Source organism: Monodon monoceros, unplaced genomic scaffold (assembly GCF_005190385.1).
Source record: "Monodon monoceros isolate NGI ecotype Baffin Bay Population unplaced genomic scaffold, NGI_Narwhal_1 Super_Scaffold_15, whole genome shotgun sequence".
NCBI classification, from domain to species: Eukaryota; Metazoa; Chordata; class Mammalia; order Artiodactyla; family Monodontidae; genus Monodon; species Monodon monoceros.
The window spans coordinates 73,727,728-73,744,978 of NW_021703771.1; the positions used below are offsets into that span (position 1 = coordinate 73,727,728).

Sequence of the window (17,251 nt, forward strand, 5' to 3'; positions counted from 1 at the left end):
ACGCAGTCTGTGAACCATGCTACGGAGACAGTTCCTGACGAAGCCTGGCCTGTTTTTCATTTGAGGAACATGAAGGGCATGAGAGAGTGGCTGTGGCTTATTAAAAGACAAAAGCAACAATTATCTGATGGTTCTTACATTTCAGCTTCTCGTTTCACTAGTTGCGCTTAAACAGTATTGTGTTTGCGATTGGCCATCGGAATGTGGTTGAGTGCTGGGATTTTCACGGTCTGGCTGACTTTTCCCAGGGTGACTTCCCCAGTGCTGCAGAACCCTGGGTGACGTTTGGTGGAGAGCCATACTGCATTGTTCAGCCCAGGGCGGAGAACTGTATTTATTTTTGATTTTACGTTATTTCAGCTGTTTTCACTTTTTTCTTTATTGTTTTCTTGCCTCCTACAGAGTTCTCTTTTCAAGCCTGGCTGGGGGAAGGGGGACACTCAGTTATGGACTCAGCACACAGCGTGGAGAGCAGATTTCCCCTCTCTCAGCAGTTCAAATAGCTTCTAAGCCACGTCCATTTAACCCACTGTGGGTCTGAGCCCACGTTAGCTCCATGGGGAGCTGTTTCCATGTTAAAATATATAAAATCCTTTCAAGCTGACTGTGGCTTCTTAACATGGCCTATTGGATAGCATAAGTGAGTGACATGCTTATTTTAGTTTAAAAAGTTTTTTTTAATGATCTGGTATTTGAGGATAATTTAGTTCTAGACTTTAGCAGCTGATCGCTTTCTGACTTAAAAGGTTATGTTTAAAACAGCTGTATCACATTTCAGAATTTTTTTTTTTGCTATACCACATGGCTTGTAGGATTTTAGTTCCATGACCAGCGATTGAACCCGGGCCATGGCAATGAAAGTGCTGCGTCCTAACCACTGGACTGCCAGGGAATTCCCAAATTTCAGAATTTTTATTTCTGGTTTCCCACTGTATGAATTTTAGAGTCTCTTTTTATCACATAAATCAGTCAAGGAGACAGCAGGCAATGTTGTATGCCAAAACTCTGACTCTGTTAGTAACTGTGGTCATTATATTATGCATCTAGGGAAGCACTAGTACATTTTGGGCGTAGGTATGTCCATGTACATACACTCTTTCTCCTTGCTCAAACTCCCTGTTCTATAAGTAGGGAAGTATTTCATTATTAATAAAAGAGAGATTCTGCCTTCTCACGGTAGAGTTAATGAGCACATTAGTATAATAATTACTTGTAACAGATATGAGAGATTCCTCTTGCATAACTAAAGATGACTTGAAAAAGGACAGGAGTGTTTAAGACATTCTTCTCATTGATTCCACAGGATTACCTTGAGTGCATCAGGGACCAAACGAAACTTCCTCTGGGGGCGGAAGAAAGATCAGCCCTTTTTGGAAACATACAGGATATCTACCACTTTAATAGGTAAGCTAATCCTCAAAAGATGGTTCTCACATAAGAACATTATGAATTTTTCTCAAATGAATGTGGCCTAAGAAAACTTACTTGAAATCCCTGATTTGACTTCATAGATTTTTGTGGCCTATCATGCCGTGAAATCTTCTACCTGGAAACATCCTTGTTTGTATATGAGTCTCACATTTATCCAAAATCCCATCCCACCCCATCCTCCTGGCTCAGAGAAGAGACCTATTCACCCTGACAGAGCAGAGGCATCTTTCTTCTGCAATAGAGCATGAACAGGGCATCCAAAAATATATGCTGGCTTGGTCTCCAGCAACCCCACCTCCGCTGGATTTTCTAAACATTTTCTTCTGCCTAGGGAATGGGCAGGAGGGAGTAAACACACAATAAATACTTTAATCATAACAGATATTAATTCATATTAATTAATAGTTAAAATTTACAATGCTTAGTTCAAACATGTATTGAGTACCTGCTGTGTAGCAGGCAGCGGGCTTAGAAAAGTATCATAGTAAACAAGGCAGACAGGGAGCCGAAGGGGATGGGCCAGGCAAATCAGTTCTTACAATGTATCGTGGTACTTCTTGGAAGACCAGGTAGTAGGCAGGTAAAGAGCATAGACTGGTTTGCAACATCTCTGGGTTTGCATGCCAGCTGAGCCATGTATATATTCTTTGGGGAATTTTAAACAGAATACAGATGGTCCCCGACTTATGATGGTTCACCTCGTTATTTGACTGACTGTACGATGGTGTGAAAGCAAGATGTGTTCAGCAGAAACTGTACTTCAAATTTTGAATTTTGATTTTTTCCCGGGCAGTGAGCTGCAGCTTCCAGTCAGGCACGCCATCACGAGGGTAAACAACCAATACACTTACAACCATTTTGTTTTTTACTTTCAATACAGTATTCAGTAAATTGCATGAGATAGTCAGCACTTTAGTATAAAAGAGGCTCCGTGTTCAATGATTTTGCCCAACTGTAGGCTAATGTAAGTGTTCTGAACACATTTAAGGTAGGCGAAGCTCAGCTTTCGTGTTTGGTAGGTTAAGTGTATTTTAATGCATTTCCAAGTTATGACATTTTCAACCTACAGTGGGTTTATTGGGGCATAACCCCATCATAATTCGAGAAAGATCTGTAGAATGTACCTAACTCCCTCATTTCAAGTCTTTGCTCAAAACTTCCTCTCTCAATGATGTTAACCCGGCACCCAAGCACACACCTTACCTGCTTACTTTTTCTTTTTCTCCTGGCATTTAGCAATTTCTAACATACTCTGTGATTGAGTTTTATGTCTGTTGTTTCCTTCCTCCCCACCCCCACACACAGAATGCTCCCTGAGGGCAGGGATCTAACAGTTTTGTTACTACCCAAGTGCCTTAAGCGGAGTCTGGCTCCTGGGACCCTCCAAACTTTTGTGGAATAAAGAAACAAGTGGAAACAATAGGAATATCTACCTCATGGTTATTGTGAAGCTTCAGTGAGCTGAGGTACTTCATGTGCCACACTCAATGCCAGAGTAAACAGCACAATGTTAACCAGTGATGATGACGTCGATCTTATTAGAGTAAAATCCCCTTATAAAGTTCTACAATGCCCCATCATTGGGTGACTCAAGCATAGCACAAATTATAAATCCTTCCCCTCTTTGCGCACTGAAGCTGGTGTATGTGAGCTCCTTGAGGGTAGGATCCACATCTCCTTTGCCATCCCTAACATCCATGTGGATTCCTAACACCTAGCCCAAGCCTGGCCTCTGGGAGACATGTTTGAATTACATCAACTCATCCCTTAATTTTGAAAGCCTGGGATATGAAAAAGGCCAGTGTTGCAACACCTCTTTTCATCTGACTCAGTAGACTTTGAAAACCAATTTGCACGTTCCAAGATAGTGGTTCTCAACCCAGGCTGCACACTGGAATCATCTGGGAAGGATCGTGTGTGTGTGTGTGTGTGTGTGTGTGTGTGTGTGTGTGTCTGTGTGTGGGGTTTTTTTGTTTTTTGTTTTTAATATGATGACTGCTACTCCTAGAAGTTCTGATTAGAACTTCTAGGTCTAGGGTGGGACCACGGCATCAGGATTTTGTAAAAGGTCCTCAGATGTTTGTAATGTGCAGCCATGGTTGAGAAACACTGTCTAGATAAAATAAACACAATAATAAGAAAATAGAGAAAGGGCATTAAAAAATTGAAATAGGGGGAATTCCCTGACAGTCCAGCAGTTAGGACTCCGCGCCCTCACTGCCAAGGGCCCAGGTTTCATCCCTGGTTGGGGAACTAAGATCCCACAAGCCACGTGGTAAAGCCAAAAAACAAAAAAAATGAATTTGGGGAATTTAGAGTCTGTGTGTCCATTAGTAACATGCTGGTATGTTAACAAGTAACGAGCAGGCTTCCATTTAGCAGTCGCTGAGGTTAAAAATCCAGGAGCCCCTGAGTGGCTTCTCCGCCCAGATCCCACCAATGGCACAGTAACCCGGGAAGAGGAACAAGGCCTAGATGCTGGGAGGCCCTGGCGTAAGCCTTCTGGTGGTTTGGCTGTAAGTCGACTGTAATGACTGCTTCTCTAGGGCTTGCTTCTTGCCCGAGGCCATGCAGCTCTATGTGCATTATCACTTTATGCAAGTCTGGGCTTCTCTGACTGCAAACCCCAGGCATCAAGTGGCATGCCCTCCTGCCAGGGTAGAGCCCTGCGTTTCAGGTCTTGGTTTATGCCATAGTCCAGGAAAGGGTTTCTACTCCCCGGCGTTTACATCTTCATGTGTTTCCTAATTTAAAGGAAGATAAGACTGAAGTAGCCCCCGATGTCAACCAAAAGGGACCTTGGCTGCAAAAGCTGGAAGACTGAGAAGATCTTTATATGCCTGAGTTGCTTCTCTCTCTGTTCTCTTCTCTCTTTGGTGTTCTCTGAATGAGGAAGTCAGAGGTGACTAGAATAAACCTGAGTCAGGATGATGATATATGTGGCATCAGTGTAGTGACACAATTCATGTGACCGTGTTCATGCCTATCCCTTTTGTAGATCACATTTTTATATATCCTGAACATGCATTGTCTCATTTAATCCTCTTAACAGCTCTGAGGTAGATAAGGTGCAAAAATATATACACATTGATTAGACACAGGAATCTGTGTAGAAAGTCCATTGCTCAAGGACAAAGAGCTAGAAATCCAACCTAGCCTACTTTGAACACACCTGGTTTTGTCAAACCTCAACTGGTATTCTCACTATTTTTTAATTCTTTTCAAGAACATCTTCCTGTTTAACTTTTACAGTTGAATTGTCTGTACTGTTTTGTCCCTATTCACTTTTATTTCCTTTCTCTTAAATCTGGACTCTAAATTTAGAGCTCAAGTGTCTTTGCTATTATACTTGATTAAATAAGAGTATTGATATGACTTTTTATGTTAATGCCTCTTATGAATCCTCTATTCTATACCTTACTTCAGCTGATTTCAAAGATACAGCTATCTGGCAAATCTATGGTTAAGGCTTGAAATAATTTTAAAGTTTCTGTTATTAGTTCAGGTCCGGGTTTCTCAACATAATATAATACTATTGTGCCCAACTAAGCAAGATTTAAAACTCTAAAGTTAAAGAGGGCAAAAAGAAAATGGGTTTATTTTGGCCTGGAAAATTCAGCTGATTAGATTTTGTTTTTTAGGAAATATTCCCAAAATACAGGAAAGCATAGAGTACTATGATAAACACCCATGGAGCACCCTCACTCTATCAAGGCCTTCCTTTGTGCCATATTTGCTTTAGAAATTCTTTTTTTTTAAATTTATTTATTTATGGCTGCTTTGGGTCTTCATTGCTATGCATGGGCTTTCTCTAGTTGCGGCGAGCAGGGGCTACTCTTCCTTGTGGTGTGTGGGCTTTTCTTTGCAGCGGCTTCACTTGTTGCAGAGCACGGGCTCTAGGCGCAGCACGCAGGCTTCAGTAGTTGTGGCACGTGGGCTCAGTAGTTGTGGCTCGTGGACTCTAGAACACAGGCTCAGTAATCGTGGCACACGGGCTTATTTGCTGCGCATCATGTGGGATCTTCCTGGACCAGGGATCGAACCCATACCCCCTGCGTTGGCAGGCGGATTCTTAACCACTGTGTCACCAGGGAAGTCCCTGCTTTAGAAATTCTTGAAAGCATAAAGGCATTACAAATAATGCTGAGTCCCCTGATATACCCCTCCCAATTGCATCCCGCTCTGTGGAGAATGGCACAGTGATGTGCTGGTGTACCAGTTCTCCAGGGTGAGGACAAGGGAGGGGGAATCTGGGATTTATAGTGTTTGCCAGTTTCTCTGGTGTAAACACACCCATCACTGCAGATTAAAGCTACTAAGAAGACATCACTGAACATGGAATTAGGAAGAGATGTACAGAATTGGCTCAGAAAAGCCAGTACAATCTGGCTCAAAATACCACTATAACTATAACTGCTATCCAAGACTTGGTGTTTCATTCCCAAGTATGATCTTTGTTGCCATGACTATGTATGTAAGTACTTATTTAAAATACAGGGCTTCCCTGATGGCTCAGTGGCTAAGAATCCACCTGCCAATGCAGGGGACATGGGTTTGATCCCTGGTCCGGGAAGATCCCACATGCCATGGAGCAACTAAGCCCATGTGCCACAACTACTGAGCCTGCGCTCTAGAGCCTGTGAGCCACAACTACTGAGCCCACGTGCCACAACTACTGAAGCCCATGCACCTAGAGCCCGTGTTCCGCAACAAGAGAAGCCACCACAACGAGAAGCCCACGCACCGCAAGAAAGAGTAGCCCCCGCTCGCTGCAACTAGAGAAAGCCCACACACAGCAATGAAGACCCAGCACAGCCAAAAATAAATAAATAAAAATTAAAAAAAATAAAATACATAGCATGCTTTAACTTATTTCAAACATGGCACAAATCGTGTCAACCTTTTAGAAGTTTTTTTCACTCAACGTTGCCTTTGAGATTTATAGCTCTACTTTGCTTATTTTAACTGTGATATAATATTCCATTGGGGGATACATTACCTTGCATTTTACCAATTGCAGTTAAGACTAAGCCTCTTTTCTTGTTTTTTTTGGCCACTTTGATTTCTTCTGTGAATTTCTGGTTTATACCCATTGATCATTTTTCTGTAAGGATGTTTCTTTTTCTTTTCTTTTTTTAAGTACCTATACCTATTTATTTATTTGGTTGCACTTAGTTGCGGCAGGCGGGCTCCTTAGTTGTGGCATGTGAACCCTTAGTTGTGGCATGCATGTGGGATCTAGTTCCCTGACTAGGGACAGAACCCAGGCCCCCTGCATTGGGAGTGAGGAGTCTTAATCACTGCACCACCAGGGAAGTCCCAGGATGTTTCTTTTTCTTAGGGTTGTATAGGAGTTCTTGATGAATTCTCCCTGGAGATCGTTGTGGATTATGTGAGTTGTAATCCTCCCTTAGTATGAGACTTGTCTTTTAACTTTAATTATGGTTTCTTTAAAAATAAGTTGTAAAATTCATAAGTTTGACTACTCTAAGTAAATATAATATTTATAGTATGTGGATTTTGTGTTTGTTTAAAAGATTACCTCCTACTCTCAGTTCATAAATATACTCTATATTTTTCCTAAAAGTCTTAAAATTTTGCTTTTCACTTATGTCCTTAATCTAACTAAAATTGATGCAAGTATGGTTTGTGGTAGGAAATCCAAATCCTTATTTTCATATGGCTAGCTCATAGTCCCACCACCGTAGGCTGAAAAGTACATCCTTTATATGCCGATTTGTAGTTCCACATTCCTCCTAGGTGAAGTTTATGTGTATGTATGGTCCTGTTTCTGGGCTCTGTGTTTTGTGTTGTTGGTCTCTTTGTCCATCTTTACTCCATACCACATTGTCTTAATTATTAAATCCACAGTGCTCTTCTTCAACAATGGCCTAGCATTTCTTAACTCTTTGCACTGCCAAGTGATTTTTTTTGTTTTGTTTTGTTTTCTTGTTTTTTTGTTTTTGCGGTACACGGGCCTCTCACTGTTGTGGCCTCTCCTGTTGCGGAGCACAGGCTCCAGACGTGCAGGCTCAGCGGCCATGGCTCACGGGCCCAGCCGCTCCACGGCATGTGGGATCTTCCCGGACCGGGGCACGAACCCGTGTCCCCTGCATTGGCAGGCGGACTCTCAACCACTGCGCCACCAGGGAAGCCCCGATTTTTTTTTTTTTTTTGCATTAGTTTGTCAAGTTCCATGAAAAACTCTGTTGGGACTTTTATTGGAATTCGATTTAATTTTTAGATTAATTTTGGCAGAATCGACATCTTCGCAATATTGTCATCCTATCTGTAAAAATATCTCATCAATCAAGCTTTTCTAAAATGCCCTATAATCATGTTTTATAGTTTCTCCATCACATTCATACATGTGACTTTTAAAAATTTATTCTTTTTTATGTTATTTTTGACTAGAGTAATTCTTCTATTTTTAAATTAGCCATTATTGTCATGTAGGAATGCTTTTAATTTTTATATGTTGATACTATATCCAACTAACTTTCTAAACTGTCCCATCAGTTCTATTAATGGTTTATAGATCCTTTTGGATTTTCTGTGTAGACAGTAGTGTCTGAAAATAAGGAGAATTTTTTGTCTTCCTTTACAGTTCTTCTACCCCTTATGTTTTTTTCTTGTCTTACTGCTTTGGGTAAGTCTTTCCATACAATGTTGATTAGATGTTGGCATCCTTATCTTTTTTCTGACATTAGCAGGAATGCTTTAACTGTTTACCATTAAGTATGATGTTTGTTCCAAGACTTAGATAGACACTTCTTTCTATTTTGCTAAGATTTTAGTGTGAATAAAAATTGAATTTTATTGAATACATAATCATCCTGTAAGAAAATTAGCATATGATTTTTCTCCTATTCATAATGTGGCAAATTATATTAATAGGCCTTCTGATTTGAATCATGTATACACTACTAGAATAAACCCTACCTGGCCATAATGTTTCATGTATTTATGCATAATGAGTTTGATTTGTATTTTTTTAAGAACTTTTTAATGTATGTTCATAAATGACAGTAGTGTATAATTTCTTTCCTTGTACTGCCTTTTTTTTAAGATACTTTTCTTTTCTTATTTTAATGTTATCTGTTTTTAAATTAAATTTATTTATTTATTTATTTTTGGCTGCATTGGGTCTTCGTTGCTGCATGCAGGCTTCCTCTAGTTGCACTGAGCAGGGGCTACTCTTCGTTGCGGTGCACAGGCTTCTCATTGCGGTGGCTTCTCTTGTTGCGGAGCATGGGCTCTAGGCATACGGGCTTCAGTAGCTGTGGCATACGGGCTCAGTAGTTGTGGCTCGTGGGCTCTAGAGCACAGACTCAGTAGTTGTGGCGCATGGACTTAGTTGCTCCACGGCATGTGGGATCTTCCCGGACCAGGGCTTGAACCCATGTTCCCTGCATTGGCAGGCAGATTCTTAATCACTGCACCACCAGAGAAGTCCCCCTTGTACTGTCTTTGTTCGGTTTTGGCATACTACTAGATTCAACTTGTTATTTCACAAAATCTTCCAACGTGAACTGTTTTGGAATACAGTTGAGATTTCATTTTTGCTTTCCTTTTTATAGCCAAATCTTTCTCTCATAATCCCTTTAACAGCCTGGAAATTTAAGACTCTGGTTTGGTGTCTGGAAGAAATTCCCAAACGGTCAGGAAACAAGCTTTGTCCAAGAAACCACTTTCCCCATTTTAACTTGCCCCTAAACTCCCAAAACTTGGTTTTTTTTTTAACTGCATATGAAAGAAGAGATGTCAGTTGTTTTTACACAGCATCCCTCTCTTGGGATACAGAGGAGTTATCTAAACAGCAATTTGAATCTTTCTTTAATGATGAAGAGTGAGGAAGCAGAGACCATTCCTCTATACTGGAGTTCTATTTTTAAATTATTTTTTAGCAAGTTAAAATCATAAGCTCTCTTCCTTCCTCAAAAGATGAGAATAAAATTTTTTTCCTTCAACCCTTTCTCTTTATCCAGTATACCTATGTTGAGTCACTACTGTGTTTAAAACACTGGGCTAAGTCTAGTAGTATAAAGATGAATGACATCATTGTGTAGCAGAGGCAACAAGTCATATAATCAGGGAATGAACAAAATGCTTTGAGAACGCTGAGGAACAAGCAATTGATTTTGTCTGAGGGGCTAGTAAAAGCATCACAGAGCAAGTAACTTATGTCTTAAGAGAAAAACATTATTTGGGCCATGCTTTTTTTCTCCTTTGAAATGTAATTTAGAGAGCAAATCATGGGATACATACAACAATAAGGCAGGGAAAGGTGGGGGCAGTTATCATTTCTTTTAATGCCTTTTCACACCACCAAAACGTCTTCAACTACTGCACAATGGTAGAAATATATTTTTACCTGCAGGCTTTCTTCTTGTAGACTTTTCAAGACCAGTGCTAATGTATCAGTGAAATTAACGGAGCATTTGGTACTATTAACCTCACCCCATTTTCTATTCCCTCATGCATGTGTGCCTCTGGATGCAAACAAGTTAAAATGCCAACTGACCTAGTTGGGTGGGTGGGAAAAGGAAGTGGTGCTTAGAGTCTATTGCACACTGGAAGGGGAGAGGCCCTTTTCCTGAATCTGGCTCAGTGTAAGGCAATAGAATCTTCAAGGTCGTATTACAGTTTCTGACTTCAAGTCCACATCAGTGGTCAGAGAAAGTCTTACCTGGAATATGTTCTGTAAAAGAGAACTGTGTTTCCTCTAACTGCCCATCCAAACAAGGGACTTGAACTCAAGTAAGAAATCTTATTTTCTTTTTCATAATCCTACTCAAAAAGGAGGAGATATTTGGAACAGTTGCTCTGGGAAAAGGGAAAATACCCCAGACCTGAAGGTAGAATGATTCTAATTTTAGCTTTGAGTACAAAACACAATCTGTGAGTCACTCCTTCCTTCTACTGTACTTGTGAAGTTGTTCATTAGTTACACTGATGCAATGAGAAACCTAGTCCCCACCCCATTAGGCTGTAACTCTAGAATGACAGTCTGTTTCTAGTCTTTATGGAGTCCCTGATCTCCCACATTTCATGGCCCCATCTGAGTTCCCATAGTACATGATGTATTATTTTATGTTTAGTCGTCTTCCGTATCTCCCACACTCCCCATTGTTCACCAAACACCAGCCAGTGGCTTGCTTTCTACACCTCGCATAAGAACACACCGTGTTCATTCTGTCCTTAGACTCACTATCAATTTCTTAAATGACTTTCTCTTCCAACCTTCCCCAAACTCAGATATCACCTCCTCAGAGAACATTCCATGACTGCCTCAATGCTCCTCCACCACCACCCAGCCTCAGTTGCTCTCTACCACACTGTCCTCTTTATTTCCTTCCTAACACAGTACAATATCTTATTCTGTTGGGTTTCTCTTGTTTTTCAGTAAAACCAATACTTTACTGTTTTTTCACATAAACATTCTTATTAAGCAATATTGTACTATGGTGTGTAAGTTTCTATTGGTAAAAGAACGAAATCTCATTTAGTTTCTTTTTTTTAAATTTTATGTTATTATAATAAGAGCACTTAACATGAGATCTATGCTCTTAAGTTTTTAAGTGTTCAATACGTTATTGTTAACTGAGCTACAGTGTGGTACAGCAGGTTCAACCTGTTTAGCTGAAACTTTATGCCTGTTAATTAGCAACTCCTTCATTTACTCTTACCCCCAACCCCTGCTAACCACCATTCTACTGTCTGATTCTATGAGTGTGACTATTTTAGATTTCTCACGTAAGTGGAATCATGTACCATTTGTCCTTCTGTGACTGGATTATTTCACTTAGCATAATGTCAGGGTTCTTCCATGTTGTCACAGAATTTCTTCTTTTTTAAGGCTAAATAATATTTCATTGTATATATATCTATATATATCTATATATCTATATCTATATCTATATATATATATATATATATATATATACCACATTTTCTTTATTCATCTTTATCCATTCACGGACATTTAGGTTATATCCACATTTTAGCTATTGTGAATACTTCTGCAATGAACATGGTAGTGCTGATATCTCTTCAAGATTTTGATTTCAATTTTTGTACATAAATACCCCAAAGTTGGATTGCTGGATCATATGGTAGTTTTACTTTTAATTTTTTGGAGAACCTCCATACTGCTTTCCATAGTGGCTGCACCATTTTGCATTCCTATCAACAGTGTACAAGAGTTCCAATTCCTCACATCCTTGCCAACATTTGTTGTCTTTTGTTTGATACTGTGTTGTTTATTTCTTCGGTTATTAACACTTATCGCTCCTGATCAGAACACCACAGGACAGAGCCTTTGTCCATGTTCTTTACCCCATCACCTCAGTGCCTATAGCAGTGCCTGACACACAAGGCTTTCAGTAATTACTATGTTGAATGGAGAACAAACAGGGTGGTTGGCCAACTGTATCCGGATGATTGCTCTGAGGACAGAGCTTGAAAGAAATCCAACTGCTTCCTCCTCACTGTTTCTATTATTTTAGAAAGGGCTGTAAAGGAAAGCGGACCAAATGATTCACACAAGGCCTTCCAGGTAGGCAGTACGAGGTTGAAGACACTGTGATGCAGAGTCTAGCCCTCAGCTTTCTTGAGTCAATCAGGAAACAAATCTTTCAATAGATGTGTTTATCATAGAGTGTGGGACTGGGATTCAAAAGCCCTGATACTAACCCCAGCTATGCCATTAATTAGTAGCTGTATGACCTAAGGTAAGCCACCTCCCTTTTATGAGTCATGGTTTTCTCACCTTAAAATTAAGGGGTAGGACTGGAAGGCATCTGGGCTTCCTCCCAGCTCGGGTTGTTGAGCAATGAAGGCCGTTCACTTATAGGTGAGCCGTACTAGAGCCTGGGTGGGTCCCCTGAGACACTCCCTCCTACCAGGAGATTCAATCTGGAGATGAAATTAAAGCTCAAAGGGTAGCTTGATGAGTGTAACATAGAGAACACAGGGAGTTAAATATTGTCAAGGAGTATTTCTATTAAGCCTTGAGAAGTAACATGACGGATTCTGCTCAAAATTCTTCTGTGCTCAGAAAGAGGATTTATATTGAAAGACCTGGATACAAAACCTATATCCAGGGCACTCCATCCTCCAGTAATGGAAAACACTGGTCCAGATATGTTGCTTCCTTGGCTGTTCTTTTTCTTTGATCTTTTCTCTTACTTCATCCAGTATTTAGATTCTAATGATTAGATTTCAACTGTCTTTAATTTAATCACACCCATCTTTCTATAAAAGATATTGATACAAATATCAGAACTATATTTAAACAAAACAAAAATAATCTTACAGATGGTATGTTTTTATAGGAATATTAGGAAAGAATGTTTGAAATTGGGACTATTCTGAAATAATGCACTGGTAAAGTTCCTTTCAGAGTACAAGATAGATGCATCAATGGATTTTAATGTAACAGGATATAGTATATAATGGTTTCAGACTCCAACAAACCTCTAAGAAACTACCATTTGTTGAGTTTCAGTGTCTTATCAAAGAAAGATATACACACTCACCTAAAAGGCTATTAAAATACTCCTCCCTTTTCCAATGACATATTTGTGTGTACAACATGGTTGTACAAGAAAGGAAATGTAGTTATGGTACGCTCCAAGGCTGAGCTGAGAATAATATTTACATAGTCTTTAAAGTGTAAACTCTGGGGACTTCCCTGGTTGCACAGTGGTTAAGACTCCGCGCTCCCAATGCAGGGGGCCCACGTTCAATCCCTGGTCAGGGAACTAGATCCCCCATGCATGCCGCAACTGGGAGTTCACATGCCACAACCAAGGAGCCCACTGGCCTCAACTAAGGAGCATGCCTGCTGCAACCAAGACCCAGTGCAACCAAATAAATAAAATAAATATTAAAAAAAGTGTAAACTCTGACTTTTAATCTAATTAAATTTCATAACAGAGCTTGTTGAGAAGATGGGAGGAAAGGAAGCTGGGGAAATTACGGAGTAAATATCTAAAACAAAAAGAATGAAAATGCATTACCAGCATGTTTGGAAACAGGGGTACATACAGCAGAAACAGCTAGGAGTTGAAAGTGTTTCTGGGCAGTGGCAGTCGAGAATGGGAAACAAAAAGCAAGAAAGTGTAGAACTATTTTTATCATAATTCCTGTAGAACTGTTTAACCTTTTATTAAATATGTAATACACAGCTAATTAAAATAAACACTTAACATATCAAAGTACATATCAATCCAAGTTATATGGAGTGCAATTTGGAAATGTGTTAACATTTAAACTGAGAATGCCTGATGACCCAGCAATCCCATTTATAGAATTGTATCCAGCCATGGGAGATCAGTTAAATTAACGATGCTACGTCCACACGGTGAAATATTTTGCAGTTAGTTACTTAAAATAATGAATCATTAAAAATAATATAGATTTTCATCTGAAGAAAGAGGTTTCCTCCCCTGGCATATCTTTCCTTTAGAGCAGTATCTCCATGTATAGTGTTATATTTGTCAGTGTGATTTTTCACTGAAGGTCTGACTCTTCCAGTGGATTCCAAGCTCCAAGAGACCAGGAATCATATCTCACTTGGCTCACTGGTGTGTTTGTTCTTAGTGCTTTGCACAGTATCTGGTACCTGGAAAGCTATTGGATGAATGAGTGAGTATGTGTGAGCATGCATACAGATGTTGACAAACTTCTAGAAGACTGAAACCGTTAGGTAGGGCTTATCTCTGGGTGGGAGAGTTACAGGTCAAACCTGTGTTTACACCCCTGCTCCACCACGACCTTGGGCAAGTCCCTTATCTAAGCCTTGGATATAATGACAAGAGGTCCTCAGTTATCCAATTAAATACGATTCCTTGTAAATGCCATATAAATGTTTAAACTTCTAAGTTATTTAAAATGTCCTCAACTCTCAGACCACAACCTAATACATTCTGGCTTTTATTTTTTTATTAGTGAACTTCTGCAAGACTTGGAAAACTGTGAAAATGATCCTGTGGCCATAGCAGAATGCTTTGTGTCCAAGGTAAGCAGGGTTCATCTCTCTGAGCCAACCAAGACAGAGACAGAGCACACATTGTTTTCATTTTAAGGTTAAAATGACCATTGTGTTCCATATTGGCTGAGGTTCACCACTAATCTCTCTCACTCTGAGGGGTTTTTTTCTCCCCACTAGCTAGGGAAAAAAAAATACAAAACACAGTTCCCAGTAAGTTGGGAAATGCTAATAACTTAGTAGTCGTCCTAGAACTTGTATAGTAGCTAAATGATGTTACATATCTTTCCTAGGAAAAACTTTAATCTTGGGAAGAGGAGAGTCCAGATTAGAGAAATGTTAGAAAAATAAGTACATATACAATACCACTAGACCAGTTACAAAAATCTGTTAGAATATAAATAGTATTTATATATATGTGGCACTAGCCTAGTCATTAGGGGGATAAAGAGAGCAGAATTAATCTCCTGCATCTTAAAAATGCACTCTAATTTTCCTACATTTTTCTTAAGTTGCACTGATGGTTTAGAAAAACACAAGGAAAGGATTTGAATTTTAAATCTTAAACGACAGTTTATATTCTGTACCCAGATAAGAGAGAGAATTCTGAAACTTACAAGGGGATCCTTTACAATAGCGGTCCCCAACCTTTTTGGCACCAGGAACCCGTTTCATGGAAGACAGTTTTTCCGTGGCGTTTGGAGGGGGCATGTTTCAGGCGGTGATGCGAGCAATGGGGAGCGATGGTCAGCGGCAGGTGAAGCTTCACTCGCTCTCCCGCCGCTCGCCTCCTGCTGTGCGGCCGGGTTCCTAACAGGCCGCGGACCGGTACTGCCCCGCAGCCCAGGGATTGGGGACCCCTGCTTGACAACATTACTTTCTCGACATACTACCTACTGTATATAGAATCTTACGTTTCTCTTGAAATTTCAACAGCTTTTGTTTAGAAAACCTCTAGCAGAAATTGTTTTTGCAGTAAAACTTCATGGGATTTTTGCAGTTGTGGTTTCAAATGTACAAAGGTTGAAACAAAGTTCATGACTGTGCTTTGGGGTAGCCCAGAGTTAGCACCTCATTTAGAATCCTGAAGTCCAGCGTGAACTTGGAGATGTCCTGCCAGCCTGACTGGGCTCTGAGGTTGTTCCACGGGGTCATTTCTGATGATCCAATGGTTTTGAATCCAAACATAACACTCTAGGCTCTACTCAAGTGTGGTTCCTGACTTTGTGGGTGCGAGTGTTTGTGCCCACACGTACACAATTCTTTTCACAAGCGGCCTGTGTTATAGTGAATTCTCCTGCAGGGTGGGAATTCGGAAAAGAGAAGGAAAACGAAAGAGGAAGAAATGGGTAAAAAGATATGCTGAGTATATCAAAGAAGCTGTGTTACAATCACCACAGCACATAAACAACATAGAAGCTTTTGGAAACATTGGGGCTTTTACTGGTAACTGTAATCGCACGTTGATTAAAGCTGGTCCAGCGTATGCTTAGCTCTGGCCTAATTATTCACATAAAAGTTTGTTGATGTGCCAGGTTGCCAGCTCCCAAATCTGATTTCTCATTGTGATATTGCCAAGTTTAATTAGAAGACTGACTATAGCGCTCCATGCTCTGGTGTGTGAGCCGGGAATCGCGAGGGAGTGTGGGGTCTGGCACAGCCTGCTTCTTACTCAGCACCCTGAAATTTGGAAGATGTTACACTTCTGACACACAGCCAGCTGCTCACCTCTGGGGAGGAATGGAAAATTGCTTTAATTGGGAGGCCGTTAATGAAAGAGGTAAAGCTGGTGGCTGCCATCTGCTTTTATCTGAGTCACTGGGGCTTCCACAGAGAGTCATCTTTGACCTTGCTTTTGTGGTATGGAGAGGCGACAGCACGAGGGGAATACAGGACTTCTTACCTGCTGCTGCCCATAAAAGAGCAACAGGAGCTGTTGTTGTTGAAGCCATTCTCGCGAGGGATGGGAAAAGTCCTTACCAGGCAGACGGAGCTCTCTCCCAGCTCAGTGTTTCTCCGCTCTTAGGACTCTGGAAACACCTGGAACAGGTTTCCTTGGTCTCCTGCCTTCACCTCCACTCTCATTTCCATCCCTTATCATGACTGTCAGCCAGGCTGACCCTGGGAGGAATTTAGGAGGGAGACGAAGTTCGTCTTCAGAGACCCAGCCTCCCCTTAACCTCCTCCTCTCCCCTGATGCGCGGCCCCCTCCCCACTGGAGCCTTTCTCTCTTCAGTGCCAGGCACCACCACCACTTACTGAAATGATCCTCAAGAAAGTGCTGGTATCAGATATTGGTGTGATTTGAGTGCATTCAAGTCAGTGTCACCTTACCCCTATGCTATGTACATAGTAAGCCTTTCTCATGGTGTCCTGTGAATAGTACTCAGGAATCAATGAGTGAGTGTGTGTGTGTGTGTGTGTGTGTGTGTGTGTGTGTGAAAAGGAGAGAGGTGGGGTGGGGAGAAATTGACCTTATGGCAGAAGAGACCCTAAAATCATACAGATTTCTATACTCTGGTTATTCATTCAATAAACATTCAGATCCCCTGTGTGTTCGATTGGCCAGCCGTGACTATCGTGTTTTGGTTCTTTCATAATTAAATGTCTCATTTTGACATCATCTCTAATTGCAACTTGAAAGAGTTGAATAACCAGAAGAAAATATCTATTTTTGTATAATTTCCTGTGTGTCTTTGCCTTCTTTCTCCCTAAATACTTCTGAAAAGGACTTGTGTGCATATATCCTAAGAAATAGGTGTTTAGGGAATTAACTAACTAGGAGTTATTGACTTTTGTGTAAAGCCATTATTTGAATTGTCCACG

General features: G+C 40.6%; 1 protein-coding gene across 1 annotated transcript in view; it reads left to right on the plus strand.

Annotated features, from left to right (window-relative positions):
- PLEKHG1 (pleckstrin homology and RhoGEF domain containing G1) overlaps positions 1–17,251 on the plus strand; it is a 222,890-nt gene that overhangs the window by 162,828 nt on the left and 42,811 nt on the right. Inside the window, exons 4-5 of the mRNA XM_029223863.1 lie at positions 1,304–1,404; positions 14,386–14,455. Coding sequence (XP_029079696.1) covers positions 1,304–1,404; positions 14,386–14,455 — 171 coding nt within the window. The remainder of the gene's footprint in view (positions 1–1,303; positions 1,405–14,385; positions 14,456–17,251) is intronic.